At 41.9% G+C, this 20,134-nt stretch overlaps 2 protein-coding genes across 2 annotated transcripts; both read right to left on the reverse strand.

Moving 5' to 3' along the window:
- Positions 1-278: 278 nt before the first annotated feature.
- LOC132452256 (phenolphthiocerol/phthiocerol polyketide synthase subunit C-like) lies at positions 279-12,102 on the reverse strand. The gene is made up of 6 exons (XM_060044757.1): positions 11,030-12,102; positions 10,324-10,477; positions 8,991-9,151; positions 8,375-8,581; positions 7,747-7,928; positions 279-7,055 (listed from the first exon to the last, which is right to left on the reverse strand). Exons 1-6 carry the CDS (start codon positions 11,079-11,081, stop codon positions 1,497-1,499), a joined length of 6,315 nt encoding a protein of 2,104 aa, XP_059900740.1. The 5' UTR covers positions 11,082-12,102; the 3' UTR covers positions 279-1,496.
- A 142-nt stretch (positions 12,103-12,244) lies between these two features.
- On the reverse strand, positions 12,245-18,504 carry rdh12l (retinol dehydrogenase 12, like). The gene is made up of 7 exons (XM_060044756.1): positions 18,332-18,504; positions 17,967-18,079; positions 17,123-17,278; positions 15,288-15,392; positions 14,867-15,076; positions 14,091-14,283; positions 12,245-13,794 (listed from the first exon to the last, which is right to left on the reverse strand). Exons 1-7 carry the CDS (start codon positions 18,343-18,345, stop codon positions 13,692-13,694), a joined length of 894 nt encoding a protein of 297 aa, XP_059900739.1. The 5' UTR covers positions 18,346-18,504; the 3' UTR covers positions 12,245-13,691.
- Between the last annotated feature and the right edge of the window lie 1,630 nt (positions 18,505-20,134).

A 20,134-nucleotide genomic window follows, 5' to 3' on the forward strand; every position in this document is an offset into this window, starting at 1 on the left:
ACTTGACCATCAACACACATTTGGTGATTTATATTAATATTGGCCTTATTGGTCTAAGAATAATTGATTGTGTTAAAATGCACAAAATGTTTTGGAAAAATGACACACATTTGGTGATTTATATTAATATTGGCCTTATTGGTCTAAGAATAATTGATTGTGTTAAAATCAACAAGCAAGCCAAAATCCAAAATCAACAAGCAAGCACAAAAATCTAAGACAGACTTAATGGTTAAATGTTTTATTTCTTACCTTTGACAAAGTCAAGTGGTGGATTATACAGGCAAATTTTTTTTTATTTGAGAACAGTACTTCAATGAGCCATAAATCTGCTGTAGAACCGTTCCTTCTTGCAGAAAGTGTAACAGTAATATGGCTTTGAAGCAAGTGGAGGGCTTTTACACGACAGTGTGGTGTGGAAATATACATATGTGGCATTGAAATATAATATTCTTATATTAATAGTGATGACAAAAAAAAGAAAATTGTACTCTGACGATCATAATAATAACATTTTTATTAGATAATTTATCACATGCTTATATAAACAATGTCTGTTATCATAAAAACACCTGTGTTATCAACCTTGAAAGACCTTTTTCATCAAATAACATCATCAGATTTATGATGTTATTCTGCCAGCATCATAAATCTGATTACGGAAAAATATTGATGATGGCACTGATTGCATGGTAATGGTCAGTCAAGGTTGTTTCCTTCCAGACTAATTAACCAGATAATTGTAATAATAATAAATGCCTGCTGAAGGTTCCCTCCACTCATGCTCATGCTACTGGGATAACAGAGTTGTCTTCTTTCAGACTGGGAGCTCGATTCAAATATAGTGCAGTGAAAATAACCGGGAAACAAGAACAGGAAATTAATATACAGAGCATCTGTCAATGAAGCTTTAATAAATGTATCCAACATATGAATTCAAATATAAATAAACGTTAGAACATTTACAAACAGCCGACATGGCATAATGGAATAAATTATGTTTAGCAGTTTACTCATCTTCAAATTAAATCCAATACACTTTAAACAAAATTACAATAGAAAAATAGCAACTCTTTAAGACTGTGTTCTTTTTGATAACAATAACTAGAACAATGTCTTTGCAAAATACTGTACACATTATCCTGGCTGTATTGTTAAATATTTGCAAGTTGTGTACCCCTCAACAATGACAAATCATTTCTGACAATTACCATGAAGCAGAATTTGGTCAATATTAAAAAATGTGTGACATCAGTAGCTTTAGCATTTGTACTCATCAGATAGAACACCAAAGGAGACATTACAAAATAACACTTGTCTTAGAGTCAAAATAATAAAGTGAAATTTCTATAATAATAGAAAATAAAATAATTCTAAATGGACTACATTAATATCGTGAAAACATAATTTTCTTTCTCTAGAACTGAGACACCAAATATGTAAACATAGTAAGATTAACTTGTTCCACGCCTCTGCACTATCTACAATTTACTTATTTACAATTTTGTGGAGTCATCGTCTATGTCCTCAATACGAGGAGAACCATCCTCGCCTGATGTCTGACCTCCTGTCTCCTCCTCGTTCAGGCTATCTGCCACTGTTGAAATGGTAGAATTGGGATCCAACAGTTTAACAAGGGGCACATTTACACCTCTCTCCTGAAAGATGAGATTTTGCAAAGTCATAGCCTGCATTGAGTCAATGCCCAGAGATGAGAGAGGGAGGTCATCTGTCAACTCGCTCAGGTCGATCCCGATAGTCTCGCTGATTAGAGATTTGACATATTCTTTTGGAGGGACTGGGCCTTTTTGGTTTGACTGGGATTCCTCGACTTTGGACTTTTGAAAAGCCTCTTCTACAAGTGCGGACATGCGCATCGTCAAAGCAACATTCTGTGAGAGGATATTGTACCGGATGTTTTTGAAGTGAAACCTGCATACAGCTTGTTGAGGTCTGTTCAGGACCAGGCACTGCTCCAAACTTTTGTGCACCTCGGGCACCTCCAACACCATCATCCCCTTGGCCTCCAAGAATCTTTGAAAGTGTTCCTTGTTCAGAAGCAATCCGAGGTTCATCGCTCCCCAGTTGATTGACTGACCAGGGAGGCCTTGCTTCCGTCTGTATTGGCAGAATGTGTCTAGGAAAGTGTTGGCAGCCGCGTAGTTTGTTTGCGACGCATTTCCTAGGAAAGACGAGATGGAGGAGTAGCACACAAAGTAGTCCAACTGGCAGTGAAGCGTAGCATGGTGCAGGTTCAAGGCACCGTTCACTTTGGGTTTCAGAACCTTTTCGTAGAGGGATCGGTTCAGGGTCTCAATCAGCCCATCGTGTAAGACAACTGCACTGTGGAACACTCCTCGGATTGGACAGCCTGGAAACCTTAGTCCAATTGCACCGATAGCCCTTTTTACATGCTCAGAGATGGACACGTCGCACTCCATGGTGGTGATACATGTGCCACATTGTTTCTCTAGGCTGTTGAGCTCTTCCTGTACTTCTGAAGTAGGTTTGCTCCGGGAGAAGATTACAACATAGCCTCCGCCTCTCTGTGAGATGAACTTGACAGTTTCCAAGCCAAGCCCAGACAGACCACCTGCCACTACGTAGATTGACCTCTTTCTGAAAAGCAGTTTTTTTGTTTGCACCAAAGGGATTTCGGAAAGAGTGCCCTTGAGATCTTTTGCCAATGCAACCACCGCTAAAGAGCTTGTGGTGAAGTAGGACTCCACGCTCATGGGTAGGACATTGACGTTTTTGAAAGTCACACTCTGAAAGGTAAAGCTCTCGAAATCAAAAGCTTTCCGGTCAAACTTCATGGATTTAAGCCAATGCTGTATATGTGGCGTCTGTGCACTCAAATTTCCCTTTTGAAGAATTGCTGGCATTTGAATGATTTGCACATGGACACGCTCCTTGACAATTTTAGACGCTTCTTGAGCTAGCAAACACTTGGACTGAGACTCACAGATGACGACAACATTGCAAACTCCAGGAATATTGCCACTTTTAATAATGACCGACTCATCAAATGGCGGCAGAATGATGCAAGCATCCACTTGGCTCACATCCACTAAGGATCCATTGGACTGTGTGCCAACTATAACGGTAAACCCTGATTTGTAAGATGTGAGGGCCAAAACTTTGACCAGAGCAGAGTCACGAGCAGAAGAAATTATTGCGAGGCGATGTTTGGCTCTGGGCAAGGCTTTATGTATGATCTCCCATGCTAGCACAAAGTACGAAACGCAGGGTATTTTACAGAGGAACGGGAACCTTTTCGTTTTGTAGCACACCTCCTCTGGAACTGTGATCTCAGTGGCCGCAACTACAGGATAACAGGAGACAACGTGGTCACCAACCTTCAGCTTCTTTACGTTCTTCCCAACCTCTGTTACAGTACCACTAAAATCCAGAGCGATCAACTTGTGATTCTGAGATGTGTGCTTGTTCCAGTAGATGGTGTGGCCAAATTTATAGTGTGAATCAGTTTGAGGAAAGTAATCAGATGAATGAACGCATATCTTACTGAGGTTAATTTTAACTGATGTCTCATTGATTGGTAGATCCTCACATGTGTCATAAGGAATGGCACACAGGCTAGTTAGTGCATAAGCATCATCTGTGTTTAGCACACAAGGTTCAGACAATGGAGAGCAGCAACTGTCTTCTGATCTGTCAACCACTTGAACAGGGGTACGTACAATCGAAGGCTTCAAAATTGCCCCATCTTCTACCAACAACTCTGGATACTTCTCGCAGGGATAGGACTTCAACACCTGGCCTAGGGCTGCAATGTCTTCGACAGAAGTTGAATTTATATCAATCAGCTGAAAGAAGAGATTTGGGATCTCTGCAGCGAAAGACCTCGTCATGCCCGAGATGGAAAAGCCTGCACTGATGTAGTCTACCGTGACGTCAGATGAGCGGTACGTTATTGCACGGATAGAGTTTGAAAACTGAATCTGCTTCAGCTCAAGAACTACTTGTCGGAAGATCTCACAGCAATCCACCAGATTTTCGAGGACCTTGTCCGGTGCCAATGTGGTCAGGTCTTCTTTACCCCACAGAAACAATACCTCATCAAAGTTATTCTTAATATCTGTGATCTTTAGGTTTGCCAACAGAGTAGGGAAACCATCATTTAGAATATCCCTTGAGTGTGAGAGAGAAATGTATCTAGATCCGGGGTCAATGTGTTGTTGTAAGCCTTTGGATATCCCTAAGCTGTCACAGAAAACCAGTGCCTTGGGAGGTAGAGAGGACAGGATTTCTTCAGAGACTACATTGTAGACATTGTGGTAAAAATACTCCTCAACCACATGGGAGGAACTCCCCAGGTATTTGATCATCACATGCTTAACCTCAACCAACACCCTACCATCTTCGTCAGTGATGCATCCACACACTTCAAAGTCATCAACACCCACAGCAGTCGCCCTGAGATATACGACCATCTCATCCTGCAGAGGTTCAAACACAGTCAGACTCCCTATTTTGGCAGGAAACCCTGGCCTGCCAACAAATGCATGTGCCACTGTTACCGGCAGGAGTTGCATCAGGAGATCAAGTATAACGGGATGTATGCAGTACTCATGCAACTGCGACTTCAATTCTTCCGGTACTGTGATATGTGAGTAAGCCTCCATTAACTCTTCTCCATAATGTACATCGCCTTTATTGTGGAAGACATCCCCGTACTGAAAGCCGCCTTGTGACAGATATCTGTAGAATTCTTCACAACTTACTACAGAATTGCATCTTTTGTAAATGGAAGTTAAGGAGATCAGTGGCTTTAAACCTGCCTGCTTGCTAAATACTGTTCCTGATGCGTAGACAGCAGCTGAGGAGAATACAGTGAAACTAGTTTCATTCTCTGCACACTCTAATTGTACTTTCATTTCTGGTGCCTTCTGGGCTAAAACAAACGGACTTTGGAAGTTGACACTGAGCTGAACTGAGTTCAGAGCAACTTTTGGTTTGGCACTTTCCATGAAAGCAGACAGTCCCAGCTCTGCATAGAAAGAGCCTGGGATTATGGGTATGCCATTGTGTTTATGTTCTTGCAGGTAAAAGGATGTGTCGGACCATAGATTGCAGCTGAACACATTGCCTTCATTGCCAGTTTGACAGAGGATGGGGTGATTGCTTGGTGTGTTTTTCTGCGCTGCTCCAATGATCACATCCCTCTCGGAGCAATCAAATTTGTACCTTGGGAAAGGCAACGGGGTTGTCTCACAGCCTCTATAATGCTGGTCCCAGTCTACATGAACCCCGACTTCAAAAAGCTTAGAAGGAACACTGAGCATTGTCTCGTGGTCCTTCTCTGGCAGGACAGAGGCAAGCACAGAGGTGGTGTTTCCCAGTGTTTCTTGGATGTTTCTTTGCAAGGCCCTCCTTGGACCAATCTCAACACAAACTACGTTCTTTTTCCCTTTCGCTGCTGAGCTTACAGCGTGATGAAAATAAACTGGGTCACGGATGTTTCTAGCCCAGTATTCTCCTGTGCTGAAATCAGGATGCGCCATCTCCTTGCCTGTCACAGTAGAGAACAACTCTGTCTCAAGTTTGTTCACGCCCAAAGAGCCAATACTCTCACTAAGCTCAGACAATATCGGGTCCATCATGTAGCTGTGGTATGCAGCAGGGACATCCAGTATGCGCAGGAAGAGATTTTGACCATTGGCTGAGGCCTTGAGCTCATCGTGGATGCTCACTATCGCTCCTGCATCCCCTGAGAGAGCGCAGGATTGGAGGCTGTTGAAGGCTGCGATGCAAACTTTGTTAGCATACGGTTGAAGAATATCCTCAACACCTGATACTTCCATGTTACTGATAACAAGCATCTTCCCTCCTGTTACCCTGCATTGGTAAGTACTACGAGTGTAGATAACTTTAGCTGCTTCAGATAGGGAAAGCAGACCGGAACAATGTGCAGCAGCAACCTCACCCACAGAATGTCCCAGAACGGCATCGGGCTTGACCCCCCAGTGCCGGAGGAGAGTGAATATGCCAACCTGAATGGCAAAGAGAAGAGGCTGGACTACATCTGGTTTGGAAAAGTCCCTACTCTCCACCTCACTCTCAAGGTAGTCCATGATGTCCAGTGTTTTGTTGCTGAACGTGAGAAAATATTCCCCAATCTCTTGGATTTTGTCCCTGAACACAGTCTCGTGTTCCAGAAGCTGTCTGCACATGCCGTGGTAGGTGACTCCATTGCCACAGAAAACAAACACCAACCGTGGATCAGAGTAGGAAGGGGAGGTCTTTTTAGTGAGCGTGGATTGGAGCTGGTCTTTCAGATCCTCTAAGGACGAGGTTAAGAGGGCTTTCCTGTATTTATGTTTCATATGGCTCCTCCTACAAGCCGACGTGTAGACGAGACACTCAAGATCAATCTCACTCTGAGCACTGATCTGTTCAAGGGTGTCTTCAATCATCCATGAAAGGGATTTTAATGAATTGGCAGACATGACAAAGTATTTGCTTACCATCATCGCCTTACAGGTTTTCGTGGAGTGAAGCTTCGTGTGTTGTTTAACAATTGCATGGGCATTGGTTCCCCCAAACCCAAAGTTGTTAACTCCAGCTAGTCGTACTCCAGAGCTCTTCCAAGTCTCCGGCTCTGTGGGGATCTTTATGTTGAGTGCAGCTGCATCCACACTGCCGCTGTCCTCGGAGTAGAACACAGACGGGACGATGGTTTCATGCTTCATCATCAGGAGGACCTTGATGAGACCTGCTACTCCCGCGGCTGATTCCGTGTGTCCGATGTTGCTCTTTACTGAACCGATGCGAAGCTTCTCTGAGCCGGAAGGTTTGGCTTTTGCTATGGCGTTTGAGATGCTGCCCGCCTCTGTGGGGTCTCCGGCCGGGGTCCCGGTGCCATGGGCCTCTATGTACTGGACCATCGCCAGGTCGGACTGGGAGTAGATCCTGCGCAGAAGCTCCTCTTGTTGGCTCATCGAGGGTTTAGTGATGGGAGTGACGGAGCGGCCATCTTGGTTTACTGCAGTTTTGCTGATGATGCCCCAAATATTGTCATGGTCTGCCAAAGCCTGTTCAAAATAAAATTCATTGGTTATGATTAATATCATATTTTCTATAATCTGTAATATTAAAAATAGTAATCGGGCGGTTATTAAGAGTACATTCATTCATTAAAGTTATCAATTTAACTTGCACAGAGTAAAACAAAGTAAGTGGCAGGGGATGTGACAACATTTTAAATGTTTAATACCTACAAACGAGTTCATTTTGAGTGCAGTAATTTACAAGCAGTGATTCAAACTGTACTTTGATTCTTTGACAATAATCATGTGGCCCTTGAGCATCGTTTTCACTTTACCATCCTATGGATAATAAATACAAATGTTATCCTCTTTATTGCATAGTCTGTATTTTTAATGGGATGCATGCTAATGATTCACTCCTCCATGTGTTTCTATTTTCTATTTTTATTTTTTTATTTATGGTATATATGGTAAAGGTCTCCTCAAAGGATCCTCTAATGGTGGACTTTAAAGTCATAGGACTTATAAACAATGCAAAAAGGAAGTCATTTTGCGAGAAAATAAGTTGAGAAGAATAATTTAAACCCTGGGTTTACTTTAGGTCTCATATTTGTGTTTTGTTGCTGAACCTCCAACGTTGGCACCATCTAAACGGGCTTGACTGGCACGTCGAAAGACATCAGCCGCCTCGAAAAAACGTTGAAAGATAATGTCACTGAGGGTTCAAGGTGGGTACCTGCTTTAGCGGCTTGAGCAGCACCACTCCGCAGCCCTCGCCCCGCCCGTAGCCGTCGGCCCGGCGGGAGAATGCCTTGCTGGTGCCTTCAGGGGAGATCATCTTGGCCTTGCTCAGAGCCACAAACACCCTGGGCTCAAAGATGCAGCTCACCCCCCCGCACAGCGCCATCTCACAGTCTCCTGGGGACAGAGAAGGGAGCCTGTGTCAAAGGTTCCTGGAGGAAATGTTACGTGTAAATCGCGTGACTCTCTCTCTCGCTCCCGAGTCAATTACGTTTATCATATCTTCCATATCTTATCTCTCTGTCTCTATCCCTCTTGTTCCCTCTCTATGTTGATAGGTCTCCCTCTCCCTGTCTCTCTCTATCTCTAAAATATCAAAAGATGAAATGTAAACTTGAAACCTATAGAGATCCTCAGACCACTAATTTTTCTTACAGCTTCTAACCATTTAGATTTACATTAAGGGCATTAAGCAGATGCTTTTATCCAAATCGACTTACAATATCTACATTTTGTCAGAAGAAACGGTTTATCTCTATTAGGAAGACATGGTCCATACAGACCTTGTACCCACACACAGTGCATTTCAGCATTGACACACTGTTCATAGGACCACCACAGACCTTGTTTGATGGCCTGACAGGCCAGGTGCAGAGCGACCAGCGAGGAGGAGCAGGCACAGTCGATGGACAGCGAGGGCCCGGTCAGGTTGAAGATGTAGGACACCCGGTTGGCTGCGATGCTCATGGCCAGGCCCGTGCCCGTCCAATGGTTGATCACGCTGGGGTGCATGTGTGCGGCAGACTGCTCGTAGTCCCTGTTCATCAGTCCTGGGAGGGAGACACATAGACAGACAGAGAGCGAGGGAGAGAGAGAATAACACCTTCTCTTTCAGATACCGGCAAGAATTATGTGAATTACATATGGATTGAGCCCCATAACTTTGTTGTTTTTATACTTTAAGATTAATGATAAATTCAATTCAAATTATTTATGAATGTTGTTGTAATCAAAAGATAATACAAGGTTAAGTTTTGTCACACTTTACACTTTCAGACATACAGGAGTAGCTGAAGAGTTAACTCAATTTATCATTAAAGCATGTTCACAAATATCAAACCATTCTGAAGGCCCACAGGTATTACGTTTTCATACAGGTCCAAGGTTTCCCTGAAAGTACATGTATGTATTCATGTCCTTCCTTCTATTACATCTGATTCATGTCTTCCATCATCTTACCAAAGAACACTCCGGTCCTGGAGCCGCTGGCCTTCTCCATGGGCAGCCCGGCGTTCTCCAGGGCCCGGTACACACACTGGAGCAGCTGCTTCTGCTGGGGGTCCATCTGCTCCACCTCGCTGTCGCTGATACCGAAGAGCTTGTGGTCAAACTCATTGAACCTGGAGAGCCCCAGAGCCCCAAAGAAAGCTGGTTAGGTCAGTAATGAGACAGCGATGGATGCATGTTCAGTGTGTATCTGCGTCAGTAATCAGTGTGGATGCTTTTATCCAAAGTGTCTTTCACTATCATAAGTGCCGTGTTTATGGTATGTTTGTGGTTCCCAGTGGGGACTGTTTCTGATCCTGGTGGTGTTAATGCCATTTGATAGAAAAGGAGTCAACTTCCTCTGTCTGTGTGTTGATGCCCTAGGCCTACTCAGTTGAGCAATTTAGCTTGAGAGGACCACAATGATAAATGCTAAGACACAGCTGGCTTGTTGTTTAATGGCATATTGGTACGAAATAATAATAAATTATTCACGGATGTCACTGTGTTTTCTTTCCCGTATTAGTTTTTAGGTAGCACCAATGTTATATTATAAAGACAATATAAGATGTTCTTCATTATCCAAAACAAGACTGGAATTTACGGATAAAGTTATTTACTATACTTAAATCGACCACTTCTTCGAAGGTCTGTGTTTTACTTATTACGATATTGGTTCAATTTACAATACTTTGTGTATCAATCTATTTGATGGTTGAATATGTTTTCTTGAGGCTTGGGCCGTGTTCCAATACCCGGACTGTCCGTACTGCGTACTCAAAATTTGAGTACGCAGTACGTTCCAATTCAGATCCGGCGAAAAGAAGTATACTTCAAGGACCCGGATGCTGTACTCAAAATGGGCTAATCGTGAAGTGTGGATCGAAGGACACTCTCCGTACTCAACGGCAGCCATCTTAGCTACGTAGCGGAAGAGGCGGAGCCAGGCTGAGCCAAAGTCGGCGCATTTTCCACATAGCCTGCATTAATAGAGTCATTTTGTAGTTTTTATAGTTTCTATAGCTTTTTATAGCTGCTAGGCGTAAAGAGTTCACCGTTCAAAGCGGGATGTTTATTGCGGGGGAGGAGCCGCGGCGGCAGTCGTGATCGTAATTTCCGGTAAGTGCACCACGGAGTACTCGATTTGGAACAGCACTCGCATCTGAAAAATTACCGTACTCAAGTGAGTACGGATAGTGCAGATAGTGTACTTCCTTTAAGTATACTCATGGAAGTACGGGTATTGGAACACGGCATTGGTGTCAATGCCCTTCACTGGTTAAGGCGATACAGGAGGAGAACGTACCCTTCGATGAGAGCGGCTTTCGCTGCCCGTGATTTCCCGGCTTTGTTGTCGTCCTTGTCGTACCAGTCAGCCACATCAAACCTCTCCTTGGGGATGGGCACAGAACAGTTCCGTCCCTCCAGCAGAACTTTCCAGAAGTTCTCCAAGCCCTCTCCTGTTATTTATAATAAACAGTTTACTGCAACTGATCGGTTCTGTATTCATGTATTTGATTGGCCTGTGTACTGGACAAGCTGAATGGAAGGGATGTTCTGGAATTAACTTCCATTTATCAAAATAATAATAATCTCAAAGTCGTAATTTTGCAACTATCAACTATCTTCATAAACATAACTGATTATTGTTTTGAATATTGTTAGCATTGTTTTGTTATACCTACTTCTTCCTTGTTAGGTCAATTAATGATTAATGAATAAATATGTGTGAATGGATGGTGACCCTCACCACCATGAAGAAATAGGCATGTTATTGCAGAGCAAGGCAAAAATAAATCACAGTGGGTTTCAGGGAAATTGTTGGATCTAATCCTGATTTAAATACATATCATGACAACTACACTTCCAATATGTATACATCAGCCAAAACTGGCCACATTTCTAAGCTATTTCTCCATCAAAAAGTGCACTTAAAGTTTTACTATGCAAGTTTACCTCAATGCAACAATCAAAGGGGAATTGCTCAAACAATTCAACTCAAAACTATTTACCCCCTGGGAAATTGCATCCAATTCCCACCACAGCAATTCCATCTTCCTCCATGGCTGCGGTGCATCACTCACATGCACCAAACAAAACAGGCCTATCGTGTAAATACATTGAAAACTTTACTCCAATAACTAAAACTTTGTTGAAATCAAGACAAAAACAAATTCTGTCCCTTCAGACCAAGGTGTTCCCGAGGCACCTCTCATCTCCACTGCTAGTGGTCTCACCATCTGCTGCCCCGCGCTTACTTAAGGGGGCATTTTGGTTATTAAACATTAATGATTGACCAGAACCGTGGCCATGGAGATGAAGAGAAGCACAGTTCTCCTTTATGGGGGGCTCACAAATGATAAGATAAAGTTGAATAAAGAAATCGGTTATCCAAGTAAACAGGGTATTTTAATGCAGAGCTTATCTTCCCTCTCTAAGGAGAGGTGGAAAAAAGTGCATCGACTTTGAATTGTGTTTATTGTACTTGATACTTAAACTGTCACACTAAGAGTGTGAAGTCCTTTATCTGAGGTTAACAATCTATTAATATATGTTGTATATTAGTTAATGGAATATGAATAATCTGTCCCCGTTGTGAAAGATACAATGAATTTATTGAAGGAGCATTCTTTGAATGTAATTTCTGATCTAATTAATATAAAATGTGTCATGATTTTGCAGGTGGCATCGGTACAATACGCTCATATTGGATCCATTCAACCCAACCATATAGAGTCTTCTGTAAATGAGCACGTGTTAATGATAAATAGCATGTTAATAAAGTCTCATTTAAGACTTTCAAGCATTGGCCAAGTGTTATCTGCATTTTAAAGCTTTCATAATAAAGACTCATCCGATCCTTAAGTACTGGAAAAACATTTGCAGATATTGAAAGATGATCAGAACTAGGTCAAGGTCACATTCAAGAAAGCAGTTGATAATATCAGTTGAAACTGATATTAAAAGCATTCCCTTTGACATTTCTGAGAACTATATTGATAAAAAACAATCATGTACTTCCTTCTGACTTGGTTGTAGAACACAAGTTTATTTATTTAGCGCCATTCAAAGTGCTTTACAAAGGAAATCACACGTAAAAACAAAAGGACAATCATTAAGAATAGAATAAAATAAAAAGAGAAAGAATAAAAGGGAAATATATAATAAAAAATCAGAAAAGTTTAAATACAAGATATAAAAAATATATACGATGGTAATAGAATAAATGGTTTGCACACATTCATTGTTTATTGAAAAACTGCAGCAAACAGTTGTTTTGAGCCCTGGTTTAAAGGAATAGTGTTGAGGCAGACCTCACATGTTCTGGAATCTTGTTCTAGAGCTGTGGTGCATAGAAACTAAAAGCTGCTCATTATGCTTGATTTGAACCCTGGGATCAGTGTGCAGTCAGAGCGCTCTATGCTCTTAAGGTGAATATAATGTGGGCATTAAAATTCACGTTTCCGACTTTTTTTTGCAGCAGCAATGATAAGAGATCCAATACAAGTGTTTAATGTTTAACTCTTTCCTCTCTGGCTCGACAAATAGTAGTGGCCCATCCAGGCATTGACATGCTTAATAAAGTTGATGAGTGTAACAATCGGAACAGTGACCTGTTAATAAATAAATGTACATTTCAGTAGTATGCATATTTGTGGTAGGCTATATTGATAAAAAAAAAAAAAAAAAAGTGGGAGCTTATAAAGGTTGAACAGAAGTAGCCCAATCGTTTAGCCGTAGGGAACCCATCATGCTACTTTTCTTTTTTCTTTAAGTTATGCAGATAAAAAAAATCATTTTTAAGCCACATTTTACAATTCTTGAACCGTTTTTGTTAATTGCAGAACATGAGGCAGATTTCAAGAGCAAGATATCCAAAGATGCAATCTTTCCAAAAAATATCTTCCCTAAATGTTAAGCATTTTTAAACAGGGACACTACTCATCCTGTCATACCTACTCTGGTTATTCTCTATGATTAAATCATTCATTATAACTGGTTTGCCTGCCTAAGACATCAAAAGGCTAAAGATTTCTTAAGGATTAGTGCACTAAACACATTTTCCATGTCATTTTGGACGTGATAAGGAACATGAATTAGATTTGCCAGGTTTACTGAAGATCTATTTCTGGTCCAAACATGAACATTTGAGGAAATGATAAGAGCCAGATCCTAACCTGTTTGTGGGGCCCTCCGGAGTGCTGTCTGAATTGAGACAGGAACCCTGGTCACACCAGTCTCTTAGCAGCTAAGCATAACTAGTGTAATCCTGGTGCTTGCTATCATGTGTAATTGTTATTGTGTTTTTCTATCCTGTGTTTTGGGATTTTCCATAATTTTAATGCACATGGAGATTTCTTCTATACTGTCTAAACATGACAAATGGTTAGGCTAAATAGGGTGTGCTACACAGCTCATATAAATATTAAGAGGCTAGCCATGAAAATGATTCTTAACAGACGTGGAAAAACTAAATTGGTTTGACAAGTTTAAATTTGCCATTAAATTTAAAATCAGAAGAAAAATACTATTTATTTTATATAGATATACATGAATATATATAATGGGACATTTAAAAAAAAAACAGTTAGTAAACAGTAACAGATTGATTGAGTGCTAACGTAAGGCGTTAGGGCTGTGTTTGGTGACTCCCCAGGGCTGGTGGAGGGAGGCTCAGTCCCAGGACACGGAGAGCAGCTGGCAGCTCATCTCCCACAGCCTCTTGGCCGACTCCTCGCTCTGCCCCTCGGCGGAGCTGCTAGCCAGGGCACAGTCACTGTGGACAGGGACACAGTTGGGGTTTGAGTGGTTAGTCTTTTAAAATGGTTTAAAGGGTCCATATTGTAACCCCGGCTGTGATGTTGATAATCTATTACAGGCTGTTTCAATTCCTAACGATAGTGGCGGGTTGGAGGGCCACCCACGGGAAATGTTTGATAGATGGATGGTTCAGCTGCCAGGCTACCCCGTGGATTGCACCGGCTGAAAATGCTCAACCATCCATCATCCATCTCGGTGGACACGCCCAGTTATGATGTCACAAAAGGGATCCCCTATCACGACGGTGTTCACCTGTAGTATCCACCGCTCTGGTCCTCCAGGGCCGGCTCCACGGCGCAGTAGATGGAGGTCTGGGCCCCCTGGACGCAGGTCTTGGTGAAGGGGCTCACTATCTTCATGATGGTCTGCTGGGGCCCGTTCAGGTGGCGCCACAGCTCCGTCTGCACCACCCCTGGGTGTAGCGAGTAGGCCATCACTCCGGTCCCTGGGAGATAACGTTAGGGCTTTAACATCTCTTTGAGAGCACTCTTGTTCCTGGAGTTAGAATGCAGCGGCAGCACCCCCTGTGGCCACAGAGGGTAGTGCAACAGCTGCCAAGATATTAAAAGGTGACATATTATACCACCAAGTGTGAGGGTGATAAGCCACTAAAAGATCCTTTTTTCAAAACGGCATGTCACGGCTAATCACACTCACACTTGTTGGTATAATATGTCACCTTTAAGCATGGCTAAATGCTAATAATAATAATCATTGTTCAACATTACTTGTGATTTATTACCATTAATCCTAACTAAAACATAAATCTTAAGCAGTTTATGGAAGGGCAGGTTAGAAACAAAGCTTATTAAATGTTTCATACTATTGATGTATTCTATTTTTATAATTTATGTAGCACTAAAAATAAGACATTTTCTGTGTGCCTCACATAAAATGTAGTCAACAAAACAGTACAATGAGTGACAAATACTATAGATAAAGAGAAGAAGAAAGTAGAGAACGTAGACATTTAAAACTAAGAATAAAGCTAATCAAAATAAACATAGTTCCAGTAAGTTCCAGCTGACCTTCTAGCTTCTTGGCCAGCGAGCGCGTGAACAGGACGTTGGCCAGCTTGCTCTGTTGGTAGGCGGCCTTTTTTTCGTAGCTCTTCTCACTGTTCAGGTCGTCAAAGTTCATGGCTCCCCAGGCGTGGGCCATGGACGACACGTTGATGATCCGGGCAGGCGCTGAGCGCTTGATCAGGTCGATCAGCAGGTGGGTCAACAGGAAGTGACCTAGCAGAAACGGTGGCAAAATAAAAGTTGCAATTTCAATATATTTTAATTGCATTTTAAAGTAATATAAAATACAGACACTGTTTTCTATCAAAACACCCTCAGTATTTACATAGCATGATGGTTATGGTTACATGTTTGGGAAAAAAAGGGTGAACCAATGCAAAGAAAGCACAGTTATTATGCAACATCAAGGGTTGGCTCCCCCTACCAAAGTGGTTGACTCCGATTTGCATTTCAAATCCGTCCGCTGTCTTTCCGTATGGAATGGCCATGATGCCAGCGTTGTTGATGAGGATGTTGAGCTTGGACTCGCCTGCGTTAACACATTCATAGATCCGGCATCAATCAATCAATCAATCAATCAATCAATCAACGACTCAATCGCATCTTAAAAAGTCCCATATTCATTTATCTTTCTAGTGTTTTGATCTACAGTGGGATCTTGAGTGTATTATGAGGAAATTAATCATCCTTCATTTTATTACTTGTTATTGTGTTGTTGAGTGGGTGTGTACACTTATGAATGAATGTGAGGCATATTACAGCATTTTCAGTGACCACAGTTGCTAGAAAAGCACTTTATAAAAGCCAGTGTGAGGTAGTGCATCGTGTTCAGCCCAACCCCCATTAAACCATTTAGTGACATAATGCATGGGAGTGTCCGCCCAGATGCATGACGGGTAGATCAGCCCACCAGTTGGTACTAGAGCCCGACCGATATATCGGCAGGCCGATATTATCGGCCGATATTAGGCATTTTTCAAACTATTCGGTATCGGCATTATAATGGCCGATAAATGAAATTTTTTTTTAAAAAAAAGTTTGTCCACCAGAGGGCGCTCTAACGCCCCAAACCCGCTGATTCAGGCAGAGTGAATGACTGAGATCGACGGAGATCATCGGTGTTGTTCATAGCTGTGTTCGAAATCATTCCCTATCACGGATATAGTGCACTATAGGGTGCTCGCCATTTTGCAGTGGTGTTCGAATTCTCAGTGGTTAATTTCATGCACTAAAATTTGAGTGTACATACGATGTTCCCTACTTGTTACTCCGTATACCACAATGCAATGCGGTAGTGTTCTTCCGGAGTAGAAGAAGAAGCTGAATAACCGCGAAAACTAATACATTTAATGATGGAGTCTCCGGCTTTCGTTTAGAGATGTCAACAATTTAATTGGGAGTTAACATAGAAAATGTAATATTCAAAATTAATAAAAAAAACTTCATCAAGGAAATGTTGCATTCAACATCAATACAAGCTCCAGCTTTCCTCGGGATTTCCCGGTTTGTTTACATGATGTGGGAGCATCTGTCTGCGTCACACAAATACCCGGCGCATTTACTGACGCAAATGACGCTTAGAAATGTTCAGCGTAGTGTCCGAATTCTCGTTTGTTCGTTCCCTATATAGTGCACTATATCATAAACACTATATAGGGAATAGTGAGGGAGTGAATAGGGAATGATTTCCAACACAGCTCATGTGTGCAAGTGTGTTCATGGTAAGTTGGCAACTGTCACAAGACATACATTGCTTGAATAACAATTAAAAGAACATCCCCATCAATTCTCTAAAGTCGATAAGCATGACTTAATTCATGACTACCATGTCCAGTTTTGCTGTTGTTACGTGTTAGTTGAGAGTGAAAAGGATTTAAAGGATAACTACAAATAACCAATGTTAGGGAAATCTGTTTGTTTTGTTGCGCGTTTCTGGATTTTTTTTTAATATATATATCGGCCGATATATCGGCATATCGGATTTTTTAATCACAAAATATTCGTATCGGTATCGGCCTTAAAAATCCTATATCGGTCGGGCTCTAGTTGGTACAGTCCACATAGTAGGCTAATCTATTAATCTATGGCTTGCAATGGCTGATCAACACCTCACCTGGTGTCACAACGTCAAATAATGACTCCCTATTTACAATGAGTAGCTACTCTCATTTACAATGAGAGTAGCTACTCATTGTAAATAGGGAGTCCATTTTTTTTACATTGTAAATGAGAGTAGCCAACCATGGGACCAGTCCATACCTTGGTTGACGGCTTCGGCGAACTCTCTGATCGACTTGGTGTCCGATAGATCCAGTTTCATGTACACCACGTTGGTGTTCTGGGAGCCGTCCACCACCTCCTTCACGGCCGCCTCGCCCCTCTCTGCGTCCCTGCATGCCATGATGATCCGGGCACCTGAACAACATCAAGGTGAGAAGGGTGGTTCAAAGGACCCCCGTTTCACCACCAGGATCCAGGCTGGAGTTTCTTCCATTCAGTCACGGGGTGACATCGTAGGTGGGAGTGCCCCCTCCCTGCTGGAATGAACCAACTGACTTGTCATGACTCATCAACAACAACCACACCTGATGGCGAAACATGGGCCCCTGAACAAAGACACATACATGTCTGTCCATACATAGAGGAATGGACGCCGCATTGACCCGTTATTTTTAATAGGTCAACATCTCAACCTTATGGGAGATCATAAACCCTTTAATAAAAAATACTTATTAATTTCAGTTAAGAAAAGTAAACGTTATAGATCTTCTCTCATCCACAAAAAACGTTTACTCTCGTTCCTTCCTCCTTGACAGGCCGGCCGATATGTGCGTAAACAGCGCCCTCTAGATGAGGAACAGGTGATCTACTGCAGAACCGGTTATTATTACATGATTGTGGCAACAGAATTTAACTATAAAATCAAGCTGATCATTATTTTATAGATCGAGTAATGGATATAGGCCCGTGGTTGTAAACAGCAGACCCCTTACCCTAACCATTCCTACCCACTGGCACTTGTATTTTAAAAGCTTGGTGCGATCTAATGCTGGGTGACATCCTCACTGGCAGTCTCTTAAATGGGATTATATGGAGTACTTGCCTCTCTTGGCCAGGTCGAGGGCTGTCTCCTTGCCTATGCCGGTGTTGGCCCCCGTGATGACCACCGTCTTGTCCTCCAGCCTCGCGGTGGAGGTCCAGGGTCGGAAGAGGTTTCTGAGACATGCGTTGCAACCGGTTCAACTTGTGTAATCAATACGGCAGTGAGATATGACAACCCCACGTCATTTCAACACGCTTTAAAATAATATGAATACATATATGTATACTAATTAATCTAAATAAACACAGCTACTTTGTTAACTTTAAAACATTACATTACATTACACTACAGAAGTGTCAAATCCATCAGGATAAGTATAGCTGACTTATATCCTCGTCTAGTTGTATTAGTTGGAGATTCCTTACCTGAATTTTTGCATCTTGAGTGAATATCAAAACTCAGCCAAATGACAAGTGTTTTGATCACTAATATGTAAGTTAGTCAGGGTAATATTTCACTTCTGGTACAAAAGTGAGGCGAGGCGTCACTGCTGGTGGGCGATGCTTTGCGGAAATGTGTCTTCTGCTACTTCTGCTTCTTTGTTGTTTTTTTACTACAAAATTATTGCAACATTACCGCCGCCTACTGTTCACAGAGATGAAGGACTGGACTCACTTATATTTACGTATATATATTTATAAAAAATATATATTGTGTCATAATGGGAAGGTTATAGGCTACGTCCGCCCCTCACCTCTTGAGCTATCCTTTCACATCTTGTATCTTTCAATGTTTGCCAAACACAACATGACCCATCAGTCGCTATACGTCAGTGCAGAAATAAATACGTTTGTAGTATATTCCCTATAATTAAATGAACAGGTTTATGAATGGTGCTCTACAGTCAACCAAGCAACCTCAGCAGCAGCAGTAGCAGCCATGCTAACACATCAAGGCCCCAGCAGCAGCAGTAGCAGCCTTGCTAACACCTCAAGGCCCCAGCAGCAGCAGTAGAAGCCTTGCTAACACCTCAAGGCCCCAGCAGCAGCAGCCTTGCTAACATCTCAAGGCCCCAGCAGCAGCTAGCATAGTAAACTCAGTAATTTAAAGACAATGGCATTTTTCTTAACTTTAGTATTTTTGTTGACATTTTGGGACCTGACTCAAATTAATTGCCCCTTGGTGAGTACCACTAGCGCTGTGTTGAGCATGCAAGACACTTACTATAGTGGCACTAATGCTAATGTTGCCGGGCATTTTCAGCAACCACAGTCTGATTTGGTTTGGGCCTCAAACCTGTGGTCGGACCCACCTAGGGACTTACCTAAACTTCTACGTTTTTTTACTTTATATAATCTTACTCTTTCCCTTAAGGAAAGGCATTGCCTGGCATTAACACATGAAAAAACTGCTTCAAAATGTAATGTGAGATGAGGAGTGATGATTGTACTACTCTTACTTCTGTCTGGAGATGTGCAATCAAACCCTGGTCCTGAATTGCAATGTATCCAGACTCCCGCTGATTTTAAATGAATGGTCTCAAATGTATTCATCTTAATGTGCGCAGCTTAGTACCAAAGATGGACATGGTCAGAATTTGGGTTAGATTAACAGACGCAGACATTGTGGTCATCTCAGAAACTTGGCTGACCAAATCTATCACAAATGAAGACATTAGCATACTCGGATACAATGTTTATCGTACTGATAGGCCCAATCACCACTGTAGGTGGTGGTGTAGCCATTTTCATTAAATCAAGATTTGATGCTTCAATTGTTCTGTCTGAGTCTATCGGTAAGCAATTTGAATTTTTGGCATTGAAGGTGGAAATAGCAAAGTCCCTCTCTATGACTGTTGTCGGGTGCTATAGGCCTCCATCTGCCACAACGGTCATTGCAGCATCTTTTGTCCAAATTAAATTATAATGAGCTTTTAATGGCTGGAGATCTGAATTGGGATTGGCTAAATGCAGTTTCGGATGAATTTAAATCTTTCTGTGACTCTAATAATCTTATCCAGCTGGTCAACCTACCTACAAGGCCAAATCTTAAAAATTCTGAAAAGTCCACTTTGATTGATCTAATTCTCACAAATGTTCCTCATAAATTCTTATCCTTGGGAGTTTTCTGCAATGATTTGAGTGATCATTGTGTTGTTGCTACTTGCAGGGACACAAAAATCCCCAAACGTAAACCACGCATTATTTTCAAGAGGAATTTAAAAATAT

Source organism: Gadus macrocephalus, chromosome 23 (assembly GCF_031168955.1).
Source record: "Gadus macrocephalus chromosome 23, ASM3116895v1".
Taxonomy (NCBI): domain Eukaryota; kingdom Metazoa; phylum Chordata; class Actinopteri; order Gadiformes; family Gadidae; genus Gadus; species Gadus macrocephalus.